At 37.4% G+C, this 24,275-nt stretch overlaps 1 protein-coding gene across 1 annotated transcript in view; it reads left to right on the top strand.

The window, feature by feature from the left end:
• The first annotated feature begins 1,530 nt into the window (after window positions 1–1,530).
• rnf220b (ring finger protein 220b) overlaps window positions 1,531–24,275 on the top strand; it is a 100,446-nt gene continuing 77,701 nt past the window's right edge. The window contains exons 1-2 of the mRNA XM_049016497.1: window positions 1,531–1,647; window positions 14,517–15,311. Coding sequence (XP_048872454.1) covers window positions 14,669–15,311 — 643 coding nt within the window. The 5' untranslated portion in view covers window positions 1,531–1,647; window positions 14,517–14,668. The remainder of the gene's footprint in view (window positions 1,648–14,516; window positions 15,312–24,275) is intronic.

Here is a 24,275-nt window from a genome sequence, read left to right as displayed (position 1 = left end):
TAAACCGCCACCGCAAAACAACGGAGGGTGAATAACTCCGGTTTGTTAGTTTTTGTAGGCAACCGATCGCGATCAAAACGGAACACAGCATTTTCTTAATATTTTATTTGTAGTACCCGCGTTGTTTATTATTAGTTGTTATTTCTGGGCAAATAATCGATCCTTTGTTATCCCGCTAATAAGCGTCGGTACGTTTAACTGCTGGCAACGGCGCCGTTAAACAGAAGTATATTGTTTATTCATCGAATGTTCAGACGCAGAAATTCAAGCAAAAAGGTATTGCATTAAATGTAACTAAGGTACAAAAATTATTCCTGCTCATTTTTGCTCCACTATTTCTATCGGTTTCCGCCAAACTTTGCACCGCGCTAGCAGTCCGTTTGCTATATAGCTAAAACGACGAATAGCATCGTTCAGTATCAAGTAGAGTGTATACAGATTACACATGTACACAAGCAACAGTTAACGAAAATTAGGGGCCATTCATGACAGGAAAGTGTTCTCTTCTCCGCCATGTTGAAAGGTTTAATAATAGTTCCAGCGGTGGGAAAATGCCTTTTGCGTTTGAGTGCAAATTCTGAATTTCTCAGTTCAGCGCTGAAGCCTAATTCACATTCACACTCACACATCACATTAGTTACAGAATTGGAGGTACAACAGAGTAACACAAAAGCCTATGCCAAATAACGTAAGTTACCAGCATCCATCACATTTACCATTTAACTCATAAATACAGGTGTTTGTGAAACGAGAGCAGTTCAAAACCAAGGGACTTAACCAATTTTAAAAACATTTTCAGCCACAACGATGTAATTAATAACAGATATTATAAGTAATAATAAATTTGTGTATACTTTAAAATAATGCTTGTTTTGAAATAACTCCCAAATACATACCTTAGAAGAATAGACTGTTCATAGGAAAAGTGTAATATAATCAAATAAAATAGTTGTTAAGTATGATGAAAAGTTTCAAGTACTTTTTTAAATAACTGCAGACTGTAGGAACATGTAGGCAAAAAATGTAACTTAAAACCACTCTATTGTGAATTGGAGGCATATTACTGTAATTACATAAATTCGCATGATACCTAGTCTTAGGCAAGTGCATCTTATACTGTCCATGTGGGTGGCCGGTTTTTAATGTATGGTTAATCTAAGTTTATATTTGTTTTTTTTTTTTTTTTAACTAAATAAAAAAGTTGGTTCGAATACATTTCAGGCGAACTATTTTAAGCAGCTCTGCTGTTTTGCAGTGGACTTCAATCGCCATGCCATCCTCGATGGTAAAACAAGGAGAAATAAATGAGATGAGCTTCCCCACAGCTTCACCGGCTCCCCCGGGGAGTCAGCGAGCCAATCCGGCGCTGAGTGGCAGCACCTTACGGTCGTGAGCAGCACTTGATCTCACATTCAACCCCTTTCTTTCCCTTCTTCCTTTTTTTCTTTTTTTTTTTTTTTTTGGGAAACTCGCCACAGTTTCCTTATCATGCATACGCGCAGCTGATGCCATCCCCACAAAGCGGGGACCGCCCGGATCACCGGCAGCGCATCTTCTCGCATCTTCTCATGCGGTGCCATTACACTGTTCCCATGCGCTAAAGTGCCAGCGGGGACAATAACACGGGATTTTCCACATCCCAAATCTGTAAGTATAACAACGTAAGTATTGTTTTTTAACCTTTAAAACTATTGCATTTTGTTTTGCTCTGTTTATCTGAGAACTTTCACTTTGTCGTAAACGTAGCCTGTTCACGTTCGATGAAATTAATACTAAAATGCAGTTATTTTCATTTCTGTCATTCTATTGTGATTTTGTCATGTCGGAGCAGATCAGATTTGTAACTGTGTGCTATTTTAGCTTTTCAGTAACTGATATTGTAGTCTATAGTGACGATCTTTAGCTAATAGCTAACAGCTAATCAATCTTTTATTTTCTTTTTTAAGTTGTGGGTTAACTTTTCTCAAGTAAGAGAGGGTTTGTGTACCGACTAAATTTACAATCTGTACACTTTTTTTGGAAATTCCTGATGTCAGAGTCTGTTTAATAGGACTAGAAATAGAGTGAAACATTTCAAAAACATATATAAAACGTTGTTTTATAGAGTTATTTAAATCACTCGGATTTTCGGTAATTAGAGCGCTACGCATCTCGCGAAGAGTTTATTTCATTTTCTCAGGTCAGTTGAAAGCGGTGGGGAAAGGTAACACTTGATTAATATGAACTGCTTAAAACAGCAAGAAATAATATTTCCAAGTCTTCCAAATGACACGTATGTGTAATTTAAATATTGATTGATTCTTATGTTTATTTAGTTTACAGAGGGGAAAGATCCATTGTAGTTTATGCGCGAAATTATATTACGAATATGACTGCCTTTGGATTTTTTTAGTCTTATATATAACAATTAAATATTCACCTAAGAATAACCTATTGATAACTAATGAATTTTTTATGACATGAAAATGATCTGTTTAAATAAATTCATGTATTCATGTATTTTTTAGTTTTATTGTTCCATAAAGCGTTTACGTTGGTTTTGTAATTATTTTGTTAATTATCACTGACATGTATAAACTTTTGTAAGTAAAATTTCTAAAGACTATACTTTAAGTTTTCTCGATCGCTTTGGCACATTTCATGAAACCTAAAATTCTCACAATTATAAGAGTATTTCTCAAAACATATAGCTCAACAGTATTGTTTCAACCAAAATAATTATCTCATGTCTGAAAAGCAAATAACTTTGAATGAATTACTCAGTGTCATTAAAATGTGAAGTACAGTGAGCATCATGTCAAAATGCTTAGATATATTGTCACATTGTCACAATGTCAGTGTAAGTATGCTCCGGAGCTCTAAAATTCTGAATGATAGTGATTTTCTATTTTCTCATTGTCACTGACTGATTATTCTTCTTTAGCAAACTGATAATTATCTGTGTCAAAGACACCAGTTTCAATATTGCAAGGCTCTACACTGCAGTATGTAAAGTTCAGTGGCAAAATAAAGTACTCACATGTAGTTTTCAGATCTCAAGACATAGTACAATAGCAAATAAAAGTCCCACAGCAATGTATAACACAAAATAACAAAATGGCAATACAATAACAACAAAACGGCAACACAATCAGGTACTGCGAGAACCAAAGATATAACAATGGCATATCACTGCAATTTATGGAATATATTTTTGAATGATTTTGACAGTTTAGCAAACTGTTTTGTATGTGGTGGCTTACATGGTCACTTACATACAGTATATAGTTTTGGGTGTAGAATTATTACAATGGGAAACTACATAATCCATTTTGCCAGCAAGACTAAAGCAACTGAAAATTTTGCCAAATGACGACAATTGTACAATAGCTTTTGCATTCATGCACTAAAATATTTGGATATTTGTGTGAAGCGATGAGAAATTATGTCCTGCTTATAGAAGTGGCATTGTGGTGTGGGGATTGCACTGATTGTTTTGCAAATGTTAATTGTCTTTTGAGAAATGTGCCCAAGCAGTCAAGGAAAACTGTGAAAGTTCTGTTTGTGACCTCAGTTCTTGTTCTTGATTTATATCACAATATTTTTATGTACACCTTCATCATTATTACTTATGATTAGGAACCTGGCACTACATTTTTAAGCTACTCACCAGTTATCTAAATGCATTTCAAAAACTAAAGATTGAACTATTTTGTTCAGATTTTAAATTCTCATGACCTTTGGGTTCAAAATTTTGAACTTTTTAATCAGGAACATGATTTGTTTATGAGTATATTATGCAAAAACACAGACTTATAGTGTTATGACTCAAGTATGTATTTCTTTGAAAACCTGACTATAAATTACCACTATGGTTATAATTAGAAATATCATGGTTTGTAAGCTGCATGCATATCATTTTATGAGTTCAATATAATAATAATTTTAAATAACTATAATAATAATTAGAATTATAAATCATCATAGACTGATACATAATAATTTATAGAATTTCTGCAGTCCATAGACTTCAGGGTTAACTGGAGTAATCTGACAAGGATTAGCAAACTGAAAGTGAAAGGAGAACTTTCGTAGATTATATTATGTGTAATTTTTGGATTTTTTTACTCTTTTCTGTCCTTTTCATGGGTATGTCAACCGTTCTTGTTACCTATTTATCCTGTCTGAAGTATGAAGTGAATTGAAAGTACTGTCCATTAAAGAACCCAAATCAATAGCTTGAGTTATTTTAATCGGGATTTGTATTCAGCATTGGCATTTAAATGCACTGAGCAGTCAGAAGAAAACAGTTAACGCTGGTGGCCAATTATTGGACAAGAGGTCATTGCCCTGCGTAGGCATGAGACATGTAGTAAACAAAGAATTAGCAATGACAGTTAAACAAAACACCAAAGTCAAACTTGGGTCAGTGGATGAGGGTGGAACAGCTTTTTGAGTTTAACACATCTACACAGCTGGATGTTTTACTGGAGAAATGTAGGTACTTTGCTCAAGAGTCCCATAGTAGCAAGATTCAAAATTTGTCTATGTGTTTCACGACTGTGATAGCTGCTGTTTGTGAGACCCGAACACGAACAGGTTGAAGTTTGCTATTGTTACGTTTCATTGTTTTAGCTATAAACAAACCAAATTGGTTATAAAATGATATTCCAAATTTGTATGTGATACTAGAACAATCCAGCATGTACTAATTTAATAAAGCAGTTCTGCTTATGTTATTGCACATATTGAATTTAGTTTGGCTGCTCTCTCTCTGGTTAAGTCTGTATTGCCCATTCGGCGTGATAGTGCGCCCTGCACTAGACTAGCATCTCATCCAGAGTGTCCATCTCTTCGTGAGAATGGATCCTATGCCAGGAAGTACAAGGTGCAAGCTAAGGGAGCAGCCTGAAGGGGGTGCTATTCCTGGGCAGGGCACACGCACACCCCACCAGTAGTTTAGCAACACTAGTTCTCCTAACGGCAGGTCTTTAGCATGTGGGACAAAATCAAAGTACCTGGAGAAAAGCCAAACAGCTTGATAGATAGATAGATAGATAGATAGATAGATAGATAGATAGATAGATAGATAGATAGATAGATAGATAGATAGATAGATAGATAGATAGTGATTAGCAGAAGGTCTGAAGTTTCCTTGTATAGTTTTGTAAATATCTTTTGTATATATTTATATGTATAATTTGCTATCACAGCGTCCAGCAGAACTTTGTGTGTCTTGGGCATTTTGTACTGGTTTTTCGAGCTAGATAGAACAGATAGCTGAAAAATATGCTAGAAATTTCTCCATACTGACACCGTTTTGTCTCATAACTATTACTTAGTTAAAGTTCAACTTCTCCAGAACATCTCAAACTTGGGATTAAGAAAGTAAATGATTAATCACTACTAATTTTCAGAGAAAATAATTTTTGTAATGATGACAGACATTTGATACCGCATTGAATTGAACTATATAACCATAATATTTATGTATACATATAATATAAATGTGTACTTATGTTTATATGCATTATTATTTATTTGGTACCTCTTTGTAGTACCAAGTAGGACCCTCTTTTGTCTCCAGAATCACTGCAAGGGTTGATATGTGTTTTCAGAGAAGCCTTTCTGCTCACCACTGTTGTACTGAGCTGTTATTTTTGCACTTGTGGCCTTCCTGTTAGCTTTAACGACTCTGACCATTCTCCACTGGCCTCTCTCATTAACAAGGTGTTTTCAGCAACAGAACTGCCCCTGACTGGATTTTTTTGTTTACCATGCCATTCCCTATAAACTCAAGACACTGTAATGTGCAGAAATCCCAGGAGGGTGGCTGTTTCTGAGATACGCGAACCACCACACAAGGCACCAACAATCACACTACATTCAAAATTACTTTGATCCATCTGCCTGCTTTATATATTCACTTTCAAGCATGTGATTCAGTGTTTGAAGGAGCAGTTTTCATCAATGAGCAGGTGTACCTAATAAAGTGGCCCTAATGTGTTTGTGTTTGAGTGTTTTATAATTCATTTCTCTTTGAAACAGGAGCTGCTGGTGTTTTCCCTTCATTACATGTAGTGCCTATCAGCCGTACTGTGCACTCCATCTTTATTTGATCATTCAAGAAGTGCTTGTTTTGTCCTGCTAATCCAGTTCTGCACTACAAAGCTGCTGAAGAGTGAGGAAATTATTATAACATAAGACCACTCATTCTTTTTAGGCTTCTTTTTGTCCCCATCAGGGAATATCTTATATCAGCTCCATACCCCCTAACGCCAGAATCCACATGTGCTAAACACAACCTAATCCATTTTCAATTAAGCAATATGCTTTTATTATGCTTGAAAACGAAAAGCAGGTGAAGACAGCAAACATATGCTGAACATTGTGCATTTTGCCTTATATTCATATGATGTATTTTCATCCAACTTTTCAATTCTGTTATTTTGTTTGCAGTTTAAACCAGGGGTAATCGATTATTTTTCCCGGAGGTCCAGATTTCATCAGCTACACAAAGCCAAGATCCGTACAAGGTCTGTCACTCGGTCTGTATTACATTGTGTTTTCAGTCCAAATACAGATTTAGGGAAACTAAACCAGTTCAGTAGTACAATGGGTTATAAGTCATTCTGACTTAGCTCATGATACCTTTTTAGTGTAAAGAGTCTACATCAGGGAAGCAAATAGTTAATGTTTCCCAATGTGGTTGGCAGAAAATCGCAGTGATGACAATGGCAAAGACTATGTCAAATAGTGTAGAAAAGGGAAATGATAAACATTATATATATAAAGCAGATACTTTGTATCCAAGGTTGCATACAGTTGTGAAAGCAGTGTCTGCCGGTCCCTAAAGCAATCAGGGTTAAAGACTGGTGAATGGTGAAATTACTCAGCTGACAAGGGATTGGAGATGGTAGCCTTCCAATCATGAGTTCACTCGATATGCTACTGAGGAACAGCCAAGGATACTTGCTTTTATGATGTGCTTGTGTTTATGATGCAGTTGGATCAATAACACCTGGAAATCAGATCACTAATATTGCCATGCCGGAAAACAAAATCCTAAACTGCAAAGAAATGATTACAATTCGACCATGGAATGTGTGGAACATGAACCAGGGAGAACTGGATGTGGTAAAGATGGAAGTTAATCACTTGCATGTTGACATCTGAGGAATTAGTGTTTAATGCACTGGACTAGGACAGTTTCAGTCTGGCAAATACACTATTTACTGGACAACAATGAAGAAATGGTGTAATTTTCATATTTGGGAAGGACATTGAAAAGACTGTCACTTGATACAGTAAATTAAAAGGTGACAGCAATTCTGATCTTCATTGACCCTAAAAGTTCTCATGTCACACCTCTCCTTGTGACTCTTCACTGGCTCCCTATTGGTGTGCACATCAAGTTCAAATCCTTGGTGGTGGCTTACAGTTCCATTAATGGACAGTCACTCTACTTCATCAAAAGGCTCCTCAAGACCAATGTCCCAACTCACCCCCTTTGGTCAGAAAAGCAATTCCACTTGGAGCACCCTCCACCACGTGAGAAGTGTCACTCCACATGGTTCTCTTGTGTGGTTCCTCGGTTCCTTGATGATGGAATGAGCTGCCAAACTACATCTGGTCATTAGACTCTCTCACCACCAAGTCCCATCTGTTCCATGAATTCCTCTACTAGCCTGTTGCTTCTTTATGTTCCCTGAATGTTCTTATGTTGCAGTTCTGGTCTTAGAATAGTCATATTCGGTTCTTGCTTTGTATTGTAGCTCCTGCTTCCAATACTGCTTATACTTGTTCATTGGAAGCTCAGCCTAACTGCACTTATACTTAGTTGACTCCTTGGAATGTATGTTTGCAATGTGCCTTGCTTGTATGTTGCTTTGAACAAAAGCATCAGCTAAATATGTAAGATGCTACAAAAGACCAATTAATATTAATTCAATGTCATGGGCACCCCTTCAGTATTACAGGCTTTGCTATGAACAATGAAGAAATCAAAACGTTCTATGACCAGGTTAGGCTGAAATAGATAGAATCTGCCATCAATGTATATTCCTGGTGATTATGGACTGTCAACCAGTCAGAAAAAAGAAGATACAGTTGGCCAGTATGGACTTGGAAGCAAAAACAAAGCTGGAAACTAACTTAACTTATCAGCTTCTTATTGCAAATCTACAGACTGTTATATTCATTTCGCATCCAGATAATTCTATGAACTTCATATGGTGATAATCACCAAACCTTGTAATAACTAGATGCCGTTCATGGAAATAAAACATGGTATTAGTTCTGAAGAACTCTCTTCAAACAGGAACGATGTGGCCTGGAGCAGACTGTATGACAGAGGCGTTCCAAGTGAAAGTATAAAGGAACATCTTAAGATGTCCGTCTGACTTTTAGTATGCTCATTCCCTTCAAGGAAAACATTAGAAATCTACTGGAGATGTTGGATGCCATTGATTAACAATCAGAGAAATTGTGGATGGAATTCACAGAAGTCATTCAAGAGGAATTTGCTGAAAATTTGACCAAAATTAAAGAGCCAAAGAAATCAATATGGATGGCAGAAGGCACAGTGGAAACTGAAAATGAAAATAAAAGCCTAAATCAAGATAAAGATAATAAAAAAAACTGCAGCTTCCAGGAATAAAAATTATTACTATTATAACTTCTCAGTGAAGAATGAAATAAATATGTAAGAACGAGAGCTGTTTTTCCGAAATTTTGTAGAATATGTAGGTAAAAGACCCTCGACCCTTGTAGGACATCACAAGGAAAATAACTGACGTAAGAAGATCAAACACAGATGGAAGAAACACATTGAACATCTACAGTAAAGATATCAATAAGTCGGATATATTGAATAAGGTCAGACCCATGGAAGAATGCTGAATAATGGCACTGTAGGTAAAATTAGCCCTGAGATCACTGCCAAACAGGCAAGTCATGAGGTTAGAAGGCATCCCCATAGACATACAGTACCTCCTTCACATATGCGAGGGTTAGAGGTGTTAGATACCCTCAACTTTGAAAATTTGCAAATAATACCTGGGCACTTTAACCCAAAACAGTTGGGTAGCCTGAATGATAACATAATATGTCTATTTCCTACCAATTTCCTACACTGTACTGTACTGTACACTTTGCATGTCAGATTACCTTGTCATTTTCTACCAAGACCTTTTATATAATATACAAACCATCTAAATTATGCCCCTGTATGTACAAAGTTGCTACTATGCACAATGGGAGCACTCATTATTAAAAATGTAAAATTAACGGCACTGAAATTTTTAAAAGTTACCACGAGAAATACAAGATTCCATGGTCACAAAAACAGCTAACATGTGAGTAAGGCTGGCTGCCAAGACAAAGAGGCGTAGTGTGTACATGCCAAGACTTTTGATATTAATATTACTAATATTTATGTTTTATATGATTTTATGTGATCCCAAATATTTTCAGTATTGTTTTCAGCTTAGGCGTCATCTGTGAGTTTTTGCAAACTCTTGGCAAACTCCCAAACTATTTATTGTTCATGGTCGTCTCAGGAATAACCACAATTGAGAAGATCTGACAGGTTTTGCAAGCGATCATAAAATTACCCTCATGCCAAATTCCAGTAATATGATAAAGATCATTCAATGTAGTTGAGATATAGATCTGATATACAATATAAGGAGGATTCAGAGTGGTGATGACTCCTTATGTATAATGGTAAATATGAAGATTCGTAAAAAACCAAGTGACAAAACGACATGAAATGTGAGGAAAACAAAGGATTATGGTGAAGGCATAGATGTTATAGATGACTTTTGAAAGAATTCAATCGTGGATACCAAATTGGTGAAACAACCACCTCTGATATACTGATGACATCACACTTATAGAAGACAGCTGAGAAAATCTGGCCACACAAGGAAAGTTAAAGAATAGAGTGAAAACAATAATGAATTGTTTTCTGTGACTCTTAATGAAACTAACAATGAAGAAGGACAGGAAAGGCATTGATGTATTTAGAATTTTCAGAATGCCATGGACCACAAGGAAAATGAACATTATTCATCTAATTAAACTTTCACTTGAAGCACAAATGTCCAAATTGAAGCTTATTTTGGGCACCTTATGAGGAGACCCACGGAAAAGTCATAATGCTTGTAAAAGTTGAAGGTAAAAAGTGGAAGTGGACGTCCAACAAAATGGATGAACTCAAATGTTGCAAAAATGAAGATTCATTTGGGAAGCCTAAATGCCTGGACCAAAGACAGAAAGTTTGCAATTAATAATATCTATATGGTAGCCATGATTCAACATTCTCCTTGGCAGCACCTAATAGTAATGGATATCATTTGCTTACCTCTTGCAGCATACGCTGCAATCATATTATGCACTTCACTGGTTAAAACTAGCCTGTGCCTACATTTATACTTACAAGGTAATAGCTATATTCTTTTAATAATCAAAAATAATGTTCTGTTGTTGACCATTTTTTTATCATCAGTCATATAAAATTCATCAAATACATTACATAAGCCTATTATCACAAATATAGCTTGTTGTCATATTGACTTGTTGCATGAGTGTTTTTGCTGCCATGGTAATAGTTAAACCACTATTACGTACATTTATTTATTTGGAAAGTAACTGCAGAGTTTATAGTCATTTTTAAAATATACTACTCAAAAAAATTTAAGGAACACTTTTTAATCAGAGTATAGCATCAAGTCTATTAAACTTCTGGGATATTGATCTGGTCAGTTAAGTAGCGGAGGGGGTTGTTAGTCAGGTTCAGCTGCTTTGGTGTTAATGAAATTAACAACAGGTGAACTAGAGGGGCAACAATGAGACGACCCCCAAAACAGGAATGGTTTAACAGGTGGAGGCCACTGGCATTTTTCCCTCCTCATCTTTTCTGATGGTTTTTTCACTAGTTTTGCATTTGGCGACAGTCAGTGTCATTACTGGTAGCATGAGGTGATATCTGGACCCTGCAGAGGTTACACAGGTGGTCCAACTCCTCCAGGATGGCGCATCAATACGTGCCATTGCCAGAAGGTTTGCTGTGTCTCCCAGCACAGTCTCAAGGGCATGGAGGAGATTCCAGGAGACAGCCAGATACTCAAGGGTAGCTGGACAGGGCCGTAGAAGGTCCTTAACCCATCAGCAGGACTGGTATCTGCTCCTTTGTGCAAGCAGGAACAGGATGAACACTGCTGGAAGCCTACAAAATTACCTCCAGCAGGCCACTGGTGTGAATGTTTCTGATTGTTTGGTCACAGACAGACTTCATGAGGGTGGCTTGAGGGCCCAACGTCCTCTAGTGGCCCCTGTGCTCACTGCCCAGCACCATGGAGCTCGATTGGCGTTTGCCATAGAATACCAGAATTTGCAGGTCTGCCACTGGCACCCTGAGCTTTTCACAGATGAGAGCAGGTTCACCCTGAGCACATGTGACAGACATGAAAGGGTCTGGAGAAGCCATGGAGAATGTTATGCTGCCTGAAGCATTGTTCAGCATGACCGGTTTGGTGGTGGGTCAGTGATGGGCTGGGGAGGCATATCCATGGAGGGACGCACAGACCTCTACAGGCTAGACAACGGCACCTTGACTGCCATTAGGTATCAGGATGAAATCCTTGAACCCATTGTCAGACCCTATGCTGGTGCAGTAGGTCCTGGGTTCCTCCTGGTGCACGACAATGCCCAGCTTCATGTGGCAAGAGCATGTAGCAGTTCCTGGAGGATAAAGGAATTCATACCATTGACTGCCCCCCACGCTTACCTGACCTAAATCCAATAGAACACCTCTGGGACTTTATGTTTCGTCCATCCGATGCCACCAGGTTGCACCTCAGACTGTCCAGATCCTCAGTGATACCCTGGTCCAGATCTGAGAGGAGATCCCCCAGGACACCATCCGTGGTCTCATTAGGACCATGCCCCGACATTGTCAGGCATGCATACAACCACGTGGGGGGCATACAAACTACTGTGTATGATTCTGAGTTACTGTAATGAAATCTCGGCAAAATGGACTAGTCTGCCGCATCATTTTTCACTTTGATTTTCGTCTTTGAATTCAGCCCTCTGTAGGTTGATAATTTCATTTCCATCAAACGAAGTGCATCCTTTCGTTCCTAACACATTACCCAGTCAACATCAGTATAGATATCCAGCATTATTTGTTCCCCATTGATATCTGACGTGTTTTCAAAGTATTCCTTTAATTTTTTTGAGCAGTGTATATTTAACTCTAACAATATAACAAGTTGCACCATCTATTCATTATAAATATTTATTATCATCACTTCTATGTATTACTCAATAACAGTCTAAGGAAAAAACTGACAAAAGCAGTAATTTATATTTCTCTTTAAAATGTGCATATATTTGAAGTAATTTGTTGTATTACAATGATAAATGTCACCTAAAATTGTCTTAAAAATGTGACTGTCACATCACAAGGGAACTTGCCTTGTTCACCCAGATAGCTATCCATTGTCCTTTAATTCTTATCGAATAGAGAATGACAGCAAATAACAGAGTACAAGGCAAGGGACACCCTGGACTATTTATCCAACTTTTTCCATTGAGTATGTTTAAAACGAGGGATGAAATTTGATTTTGTAGAATTACAATAAAATTATCACAATGTCAGACAGACAGACAAACAGATAAATATATAGGTAGATAGACAGATAGATAGATAGATAGATAGATAGATAGATAGATAGATAGATAGATAGATAGATAGATAGATAGATAGATAGAAAAGGTAAATAAAGAATTCCACTTTCATGTCACTAAGTCTTATCTACATTTTCTTTACCAAGTCATAAGCCAGAGCATATTGCTAAATCTGTACTGAATGCACATAAATCAATAACAGCATGATCAGGCCCTGCCTACATCTGACTTGATAGATTTTCTCAACTCTTCAATTTTCTCTAAAGTTCACTTGGGCATTGGTCTGAATTTAAATGTAAATGCATGATGATAACGTTTGCTAAAATTTTATATACATGTATTTGTCAGCATATTGCTGTGTATATCTGACTGCATAATTTACAAGTGTTTAATACAAAATATTTGTCACACAAATGACCAGTAACCTCATTAAAGGTGAAACACTTGGAGTAAATCAAGGGGTCTTGGATCAAATGCAAGGTGTTCATCTTGTTTATTCCAGAAACCTCAAAAAAGTTAAGCTTACTGTAACCAAAAATCATAGCAGATCATTTTTTCATGCAATGAGTTATGATTCGTATCAGTTATACCATTATTATGCCAGCCATTTACTTTATATAACATGATGTATATCATATAATATTAATTATCTATTATGTTTTCCTGTTATATTTAATTTATCATAGTAATGTGAAGTTTTGATTCACCAATACTAGCAATTTCTGATTTCTTCTGGAAATTCTGGAAGACAGATTCATTAAATTAAAATTCTGTTTTTGAAAATGATTTAACTATAATGAGATTCCTTGCTGACCTGTAATGAAAAAGAGTTTTCAGGAACAGAATAAAATTAATTAATTAACAATACAACATAATTAACATAATGCAGCATTTATCTTACCCTAATGTTATTAAACTTAATGCTTTCTCAGACAGGAACCTACAGAAAAGGTTATCACCATAATCAGTGTTGATTATACTGTGCAATTATTTATTTATTTTTTTACTAATTTTTGTATGTAAAAGGAAACATGTCATTGAAACTGATCTACACTCAGTGACCACTTTACTAGGTACCCCTGATCATTAACACGAACAGCGTACTCCAAACATCTAATCACGAGGCTGCAACTGACATTCAGACATACAGACATTCAGTTCTTGTTTGGCCTTTAGAATGAGAAATATGCATGTGATTTTGAACATGGTGTGATTGCTGGTGCCATAGATGTTCATTCCAGCATCTCAGTAACAGTCACTTCCCTGGATTTTCCATACACTAGTGTCTAGAAAATGATGCAATAAAAAAAATCCAGTCAGTGTCAGTTCTGTGCCTGAATACACCTTGTCAATGAGGGAGGTCAGAGGAGAATGGTCAGACTCGTTAAAGCTAACAGGAAGGCCACTAGTGCAAAAATATCACCTCAGTACAACAGTGGTGAGCAGAAAGACACATCCAAATGCACAACTCATGAACCGTCTAAGCTGTTCAGGAAGCAGAAAGGAGTCCTACCTGGCATTACGTAAATATACCTGTAATATATAACATAATAAAGTAGCCAGAAAGAATATATTTCCCCATTTTTTTATATTTAACATTTTTCTTGAAGATTTGTTTTTCTCTGCAAGGAAACCTTTCATTGAATTCCTTATAGCAAGATTAAGTACTGCATTTTCAGTACTGTGAGTGCTGATTTTCAATGCTGTGAGTGCTGATGTACTGTCTCATTCATATTACTTTATAAGTGGCTATTATGACTTCAGAATAAGAGATTTTGAAAAAAGTCCTCAAATATTATTGATTTCCAAAGCTATGCTAAGCCAGGTTTTTCTCTTGGCAGGTACCTGATTGAAAATGACCCGGCAGTAAGCAGATTCCGTGCCAACAATCCCAGAATTTTTGCTTTTTCTCTTGCCCTGTGTATTGTTTCTACACAGCCCCTAATCTCCAGCCCTACACTCGGGTACCTTCTTCTCTCAGCAATAAGCCCAAATGGACTTACACCGTGGTACTTTCAAAATGGAGCGGTCCTCCTACCTGCCAAGCCCGTTAGCCTCACCGGCCCTCATGGTTCTGGCATCCACGGCCGAAGCCGGTCGTGATCCTTCAATCCCCTGCCCCCACCCCAGGCCTTTTGGTGCCCCTGTCTCTATGGACAAGGATGTGCATATTCCCTTTACTAACGGCTCCTATACCTTTGCTTCTATGTATAACCGACAAGCCTCGGTATCCAGTAGTTTTCCAGCCCGGGATTTCCCGCCCTCGCTCCTGCACCTGCATCCTCAGTTTGCTCCGGCTGGTGTTGACTGCTCACCCATAGGCGTGCTCAGTCACAGTGCGGTAGGTGCCTTCCGGCCCTTCGCGCCTTCCCCGGAAGAGCGTGACGGCTTGGGATACCAGTCCGCCTTCACGCCAGCCAAGCGTCTGAAGGGATGCTTGGAAGCAGAGACCTCGGCCCTCTTGTACTACACAGATTCAGAAGGGAAAGAATATGACTTTTTAGCTGGTCAGGTACCGTCTAGCTCACCAGGCTCCCTGAAGGCCGCAGAAGAAACCAGAAAGAAGATATTTTCCATTTCGGGCCAGTTGTCTGACCGCGAAACATCGTCCAGCCCTGAGGACTGCAGTGAACAACGTAAGTGTTCTTCCTTTGTTATTCTGTTGTTATATTTACATTACATTTATTTAGCAGATACTTTTACCAAAATAGACATACATTTCAGAGAGCCTGATAAGCTAATTCCTGAAGCAAGCAAAGTTAAAGGCCTTGCTGAAGGCACCAAGAGTGTAATCTTTCTACTAGCCACAGAGTTTGAACCACGACCTTCTGATCACTGGCATCGGGTCATAACCTGAAGTTATTCACATTAAAAGCCTCATAATTATTTAGGTGAAGTCCCAACCAAACAGTACCTTATCGTTTCATGTGTAGGCATGTAACGATGAATCATGAATCAGTTAAAAATAGATATAAATGTATGACGATTTAAACTGGCTGATGTGGACAATGAATCGCTACGTTATATTTAGATGTCACTGTGTATTCACGTCAACTTCGTACGTTACTTTTTGGTTTTGACTGAAAGCGGGATATTGAGAATTTGAAATTGAGGACACGCCCCCTGATCTTAAATCCGCGGTGTGGCAGCGTTTTAGCTTTCTGGTAATCACATACGAAAACTGCGAGAAAAGCACAGACAAGACAAAGACTATGTGCAAACATTGTAACGAACTAATAGCATACAGAAATAGCACAAGGAACATGCTTCAGCATGTCCACGGTCACCACAGTGAGCTCAATTCACCACCACTAGAGTGAAGATTATTAAAAGGGTAAACCAGGCTAAAAAGCTGCACATGCAAGCCTTAGTTTATTTGGTAACGCTTTATATTAAGTGCACCTTCATATTGCATTCATTATGCATTTATAGAACATTCAGTGCACCTTCATAATGCATTCATAGAACATTCATAAGCAGCATGCAAGTACACTTTAACAGCTTTTATATACATTAATAACAAACATTATATGATTATACAATTATAATGTCTGTCATTATATAATGTTTGTTATTAATGTATATTACAGCTGTTAAGGGATGTTAGGATGTAAAGGTATACATGCATGATGTTTAAGAATGATTTATGTATACTTAATGAATACATTATGAAGGTGTACTGAACGTTTTATGAATGCAATATAAAAGCATTATGAAAGTGCAGTTAATGTAAAGTGTTACCGTTTATTTGAAGATTTTTTTAAATTTACTTATTTTGATTTGGGATTTTTTTTTAAACAGTACTTTACTGAATTTCAGTTGCTCTGTTAAGAAGAGGACACATTTTGCACAGTTTAGAAAGATAAATAAAGGAATATTTTTAAATAAATTTGTCGGCAACTCATTCTGTAAAAAAATCGTGAGAAAATCGTATCGTGACTCAGAACTGTGGATCGTATCGAATCGTGAGTTGAGTTTATCGTTACATCCATATTCATTTGCTTACATTATACACTAGTGTCCAGGTCTCTCCTTCACATTTTTTTTAAAATTTTCTAATTCTGTTGCCACACCACTATGTAAATTCAGGCACCCTACTGACATATTTTAATATATTTTTGTGTGCGAAAAGTAAACATGAACATGGTAAGTATCAGTTGGTCACACTCAGGCCTGAGGAGAAGGGGGTGTAGCCGGTACAGTACATCGCTCCGGGGCCTATGAAACCCAACGCGTCCCATCATTTTTATTATACAGTGATCCCCAGCTATGCTGTGGTTCAGCTATTGCGCCCCTGCTGCATCGCGGATTTTTTTGTGAACATATGTAATTTTCTATCGCGGAAATCTGCAGTTTTACAGTGATCGTTTCTTATAGGTTTTTGACAACTTTTTGAAATAAGCATTTTTCTATGCTAAACTATTAATAACAACAATGTATTACTGTAATTATAACATATATATATATACCTGCACTGTATATAAATAAAAATGGAGTAAAAGTTAAAAAAGTACATCCTACCTGTAGTGTACTTTGCAGCCTATATATAACAAAGCATAGGGTTTTCAGCAGAATTTTGTATAAGGGCCCTATTGCGATTTTATTATATCATTCGGTTGGCATGAAGAATTAAATGGAACTTTTCTGGAGAGTTTTTTGAATGTCTCAGACAACACACATAATGTTTAGTAATTCATAAATGCATAAAATATGTACAGGGCTTGTTTGGAGGACGCTCAATGTGTTTACGAGAGCCTCTCATGATACAGTGTCTCACAGTGATCCCACAGTGATCTTTGTATCTCGCGTTTCTCATATCTATTCACTTTGCTTTGCTCTACTTCCCAAGGGGACCAAAAAGTTTGATGTGGTTTATCTTTGTCGCAGGGGTGCTGTACCCCTTGCCCCCCTCATGTGGCAAGGTTGACTGTACTCTTTTGTTATGTTCAACCTACATGCACATCCCTACTGAAAATGGGTTTTTTGCTATCCTCAAAATAAATGCATTTCTGTCAATGTCTTATATCAGACAGAGAAAAATAGCAACACTGAGGAAGTAAAAGAAATTACTTATAGGAAGGTTGAGACAATGGCATTTAATTTAAAATGCAATACCCAGCCTTCTTCATCGAACTGAAATCAGACAACATAATGTGGACCCCTGGCACTGGTTTTTGTGAAACGATCTTCAAACTGGTTGACTGCTTGTAAATTTCTCTTTAAGGGGTGCGCGTCTGGTCCAGGCTGATTATTAGCTTGTCTCTTGCTAGAAGCGCAGGGTTTTTGGCCTCAGATGTCTGGCTAGATGCTGTCTGTTTCCCCTTTCTTGTTGTGAATCACAGTTATTTTAAATCTGTCTACTGAAACGTGTTCTAAGTAAGATTATTTTTTTAATCCTGTTCCCAGTCTCATTTCTAGCTGCCTCTATCCAACCATGAGTTTCTCCAGCTTTTCCTTAATTTGTGTCTTTTCGTCGTGTTTGTTGATCTTTGCCAGCAGATTTATTAGTGAAAGGCAGACTTAAGCAGTACCAATTTAAAAGAACATCGCTCCAACATCTGTTTAAACATTTACTTTCTTACAGAGCATATGGTACAAGGGATGTTTGTTTTTTCGAAAATCTTTGAAAACTTTGGGAACTCTTGTAGTGAGACCAGGACTATAACAGAACAGAGAGTACAGTGTCTGTTTATGCAGGTCTTTGGGTACATTATAGAGAAAATAGAGCGGTAACAGTTGAGGAATTGTTGAATCTCCCACAGTCCAATGACACATTTAAAACAACAACAAGCATAAGAGTAATAATAATAATATTTATCATCATCATCATCATCATCATCATCACAATATTCCTTTCCAGTATTGAGTACTTTGGAATTAAAGCCAAAGTCACTAAAATTTTAAGCATGTACACACGAAAAGGGCTAGTAACATTTAGAAAGGGCCAATTAGCAGCTCTAGACTGAGACATACCAACATGTTTCCATCAGCATGTTACTGTTCTACTGTCAGAAGAGTGCATGTGGTAGTTAGAAAAAACTGAATGAAGGCTGGCTGTTACATTTATATTTTTGCAGACTGTGTTCTTTGAGGTTGTCCTCTATCTGCTAGCTAAGCTTTTATTTATTGAAATAGGTTTAACAAATTTAAATAAAATTCACAACTGAAGAGAAAAAGAAAATGTAACTATATTTTATGTTACTCTATATTATAAATAACAATGTTTACTCAGTTATTTTTCTCCTAGGTGCAAATTTCATCAAAGACACAAAGCCAAGGTTCACTCTCTACGATAAATTTTTCTGGGGATTCACCATGTAGATTTTGTGGTTCTTGGGGGGTGGTGGATTGATTGCGTATCGTTTTGGTCCAATGGAGTACCCCTGATATATCAAATGCATATCATTTTAGAACAAATATATATATATATATATACACACATATACATTATATTTTACTTTTATTTTACAGTGTCTTATTTGTAATGACAGCCTGCCAAGTACCAGAAAGCACTTGTATATGTTCTTGCTTGTAATCTTGCAAGATTTAAAGTCCAAAGCCATAGAAATTAGTCCTGAGGAATGTGGCAGAGGTTCTCCTCCCATGGGTCCAGGCTGTGAAAGGGCACGACTCAATCTCAGCCCAGTAATTCTCCTTTAAAACCCGCTTTTTGATCTGTTGCCTTTAAGATGAGCTAACAAATGGCCATCGCTTACATGTGAAGCACATGCGAAGAATGAGATTTAGGAGTGAACAGCTTGTGAACACTCTGTCTACCTTGCAGATCAGATATATCCATCCATGCTACTCTGACCGGCTCTAATCTAATCTTCTTGCAATTTGGAGAAGTAGTCTTCTGTGACAAGCAGCTTAAAATTCCTGCCTAATTTAAAAAATCTACATTCGGTTTGCTTTAAATAAGTAACACTGGTACTTTCAAATACTAATATTTTCTGAATGAATCTTAAATGAAAATTGAACAAAAACGTCTGCTAAATCAGAAATAAAAGTTAAATTTTATGCTGTGTTCTGCCATAAATGTAGAGGGAATTAAGTGTGAGTTATTGTCCTGGTTAAGAAAGGATTTGAAAAGATTTTGAAACGGTAAAACACATTTTTTTTTTGTTTCTTCATATTTACATTTAGTATAGAGTAACAAAGAATTACATTTGCTAATTATTCTTTATCAATAAATGTTTTGTTATTTGAATCCTAGTGATGAATTCATAATAATTCTGAATGAAAATCTTTCAATAATTACAAATAATGGTAAGTATAGTGTTTATAATGATAATAATAGTAATGATAATGCTACAACTTGAGTGTTACTCAAACATACAGTATGTCTACCCTCTTGACGCAGTATTAAGTGTAGCCCTTTCTTCTGGCTCCACATCCCTCTCTGACAAAATTCTTACACCCCCATTCATTATTTAGCACCATGCATCATCTATTTGCTTTTGTAATCTATCTCTCAGCACAAATATTGATTCAATCTTGCATTTTAATCAGGCATTTTTTTGCTCTGCAGTCGTCTCATATTTAAATTCAATATCTGTCACAGGGTCAATGACTGACCTCATCAGCCCATGCACCCTAACCAGACAGCTAAGAACAGTAACAGCTGGGCATTTAATGGCCCCTACCACCCACAATTACACCTACACCACCCCCCCTCCCCACTGTTGGAATGAGATCCCAGCATAATCAGAAGTGACTTATATTATTGTGCTGAGTATGTTAAAAGCTCTTCAAATTTTACCTCAACTTCATATTGCTTTTTTTTATCCCTTCGCTGCTTCGAACTATTTACTAATATGTTGTGTGCTTTAAGCATGCCTTCACACAGTTCAAAGATAATTATAATAGTACAATATTCTTCGTAAATTAAAATATGTCTGGCGTCATATTTTCCTTCCGACAGCAATGGCATCTGTGAAAAATACGGCAGTTTAAGAACATGATTTTCTTTTCTAACAATGTAATAGTAATGTCAATCATTTTTTTGTGTGTCTTGGCTGTGTAGACAACTGTAAATAGCTGCCTGTATGCCGAGAGACTGTACAGGGAAATACCTTAAGCAAAAGAGGGTATATCTCGGGTTTCGCATTTGTACTGAAAAGCGTTTCGACGCAGCTTTAGTCGTAGCCGGGAAGGTTTTTGCCAGGGTGATCTGCGAGCCCTGCAGCTGAGACAGGTGTGCGCATGGTTATTTGGGGCTACAGTGAGGGGAGGGGGGGCTCTGGAAGGACGACTGGCCGCAGCGCAGCCAGAGAGGTGTCGTTGTCTTGGGTTTATTTGTCTTTGTGGTGACATTCAGGCTTATAATAAAGCTGAAGGACAGCAGCATGTCTTACTGCTGGAGTCCATGGTAGATCCGTGCTATCCGCCTAATGGTACAAATGCATCAAAAAAATATTTCTTCTACTATGCACATATAAATATATATATTTTTTTTAAATCATATGCAACATTTTCACCATTGTTCCTCTGGCTTTCAAAGAAGTAGCGACAAGAAAAATGTCAAATAGGAATACTGTTCTGAATCTTTGTGAATGTTTCAATTATTTACGTACAGAAAATTTAGGAGTTTATAAATTACGTAATTAATTTGTTTTGTTATAGATCAGAATTCATCAGGTGAAATTTATTAATTGTGCTGACAAATTAAGATGATGAATTATAACTGCTTTTACACAGATGTATAGCCTTTGACAGTTTCACCTACAGTAAATGTCTATTTTCATATCTGTCTACTGTCAAATTGGTTAAAATCATCCTACAGTAGAAAGTACTGCTGTTCTAGGGATCTAGGAAAATATATTTTTCTTATTTATTCTCCAGTTTCTCTTGTTTAAACAATGTGTATGGTTATGTTTGTGTTTGTGTGTGTGCGTGTGCGTGTGTGTGAGTGTGTGTGTGGGGGGGGGGGGGGGTGGCTGGGTGGCATGATCATTGGTTATCAAAAATGCATGTTCTCAGCCCCCCGTGCCTAACTTGCATGGTGCTGTGTTGTTTTCTAAATAGCCTATGACTATCACTGTTCCAGTCATCAGATCATAACCAAAATGAAAACGTATGAAATATTATCAAGCTCATCCTGTGAAAGAGTCAAAAAACATTGAATTTCCCTTACGAGCAGCATGTTGCATTCCTCCAGTGGAGCTTCAAACATAAGAATCAAGGCCAAAGCAAATTTCAGTCTGCAAAATCCCCCCCACCCCCCTACTTAAAATACATATCTCAGTAAATCGATATGGTCACATCCCGTCCAGGGTGTACCCCAGCCCTGTGGCGTTTGATGCTTAGGACTGGTTACAGGTCCCTCACCCCCCATTGCCCTTGGGACCCTGACCATGCAGGGATGAATGGATGGATGAGAGCACAGAAAAATGACCCACATGTTGCAAACTATGCAGTATAACATTAAACTTCACATCATTTTGTAAATTTAAACGCATACTCAGTCTTTATTTCTGACTATTCTCGAACAAGTTAAGCGAAAAAAATTGTGAATGCCAAAAAATCCTTTTCAGTGAATTATAAAAAAGGTTACTTGAACAATCCATAAAATGTAATTTACTTCTTATGGCTTTGGCATTCAAAGAAGTAGGGACAAGAAAAATGTCAAACAGGAATACTTCTCTGAATCTTTGTGAATGTTTAAATTTTTTCCATACAGAAGGAAAATGCCACATTTTTACTTTTATTCTTAGAACAAACTGAGACTCCTCTAAACAAATCCTGAAGCTTTCTTTGGCAAATAGTACTACTTGGCATTTTAGGGAAACGTATTACAGTTGTTAAGCAGAGCGCTGCACTTATTGAAGTGTTCTTTGTGGAAATGGTGCAGTCAGTGTCACAGGGTGGGAGGAAGCCTGGATTCAAAGTGCATGTCCCAGAGTCAGCGAGGAAGTGGAATCGGGAATGAGGCCTGATATTTCAGCAAGACGCAAAAACAGACTTTAAACACAACCTGGAGCACTTACAGGGGGAGAAAACAAGATGAAGGGTTTGGAGTGGCGTCACACTCCTGAGATGCAAACACTATCGGAATATTTGGGAAGACATCACAAGCAGCTCTGCCAAACAGGAACAGGGAAAAAAACAACCTGAACAATCTTGGGATGGGAATAGGAAATGTTTGGGAGAGCAGTGTGTGTGTGTGTGTGTGTGTGTTTGTATGTTTTGATGTTTTCACAGCACTTTTCGAAACGAAAGAGGAGATTGACTTATCCATGTGGCAGATAATGTTTGACATCGGGTGTGATCCTTTTTAAACATAAAACACATCTCCCTGTTTTGCCTAGGGGTATCACACATGTGCATAAGCAGGTAGTTCCTCAGAAGATTTAGCAATGGATGCCAGCTACACACATTTTTGTATCATAGGAAAAAGCTGGTTATCAGTTACTCTTTAAGGATTTCCGCTATCTTTATGCCATTTCCATCTTTTCTGGGGTTGCCTTAAGAAAAGCAGTGTATCATCCCATGTATGGGTTATTTATACATAGCAGCACACTCGCTCAGGCCCCCTTTTGGCCATATTAACCATTGAATAAACGGTAAATAGCTTTTTTTTTTTTAAGTCCATGGCTTATCCAACATGATGTCCTCTGAAAAAAATGTCAGAATGATTCTGTCGAACAGCCTGACACTGTCCTCTCCGAACATCTTATTATGCAAGATGCGTACATTTCCAGAAGAATGTTTTCTGATAAATATATTTTACACCTATTTGTTATATGTTTAATATTCTAGGAATAGCTAAAAATGATTTGTTTTGTTGTTTGTGATGGTTTTGTTGTGGGAAGCATTAGTGAAGCTGGAAGTGATTTAGCAGTGAATTTTAAATCCAAGGAGTTTTATAATTACACATTTTGTTTTTTTATTACTTTGCATGTTTTTTTTTGTTTGTTTTTTTTTTGGGGGGGGTGGTACAGTGGTTCACACAAGAGTGGGGGTTCAAGTCCCAGCCCTGGCTCTACTGTACATGCATGGAGTTTGCATGTCTTCCCTGCATCACTGTGGGGTTTCCTCCAGGTACTCTACTTTCCCCACAAGGTCCAAAAAAACATGCTAATATGAACTGCATTTGCCAAACTCCCCATAGGTGTGAATATGAGTGTATACCATCCTGGGTTGTTCCCTGCCTTGCTGGGATAGACTCCAGACCCCTGTCACCCTGAATAGGACAACTGGATATAGAAAACAGATGGTTGTGTGTTATTGGCACGCTCAGTAAGTCACAAAATTAGCAGAGAGTGTTTAAGACTTGACTTGAAAGTTAATGATATCTGCTCAGAAATGTCCAACAGTGAAGAGAAACGTTCTACAGGGCAAATAAGTTTGGAGGTTCTTTCTCCACAAAGTATGGACACTGTCCCAACATCGTTCAAATGATCAACCCACAGTGCATGCACACATTCTCAGACACTCTCAGATACTCACATTACTATGGCTACAAATACTGAACCCTTAATGAATATTAAACACAATTACTACAGTAGCCACTGTGGTATTTAGACAAGTTTCACTTTACAGTCTGAATAACACAGAAGGTATAAAAGTATAAAGTTCCTTGGATGTTCCCAGTGGGA

Source organism: Brienomyrus brachyistius, chromosome 1, assembly GCF_023856365.1.
Source record: "Brienomyrus brachyistius isolate T26 chromosome 1, BBRACH_0.4, whole genome shotgun sequence".
Classification (NCBI taxonomy): Eukaryota; Metazoa; Chordata; class Actinopteri; order Osteoglossiformes; family Mormyridae; genus Brienomyrus; species Brienomyrus brachyistius.
Note: the sequence above shows the minus strand (reverse complement) of the source record. Positions and strands in the feature narration are given on the sequence as shown.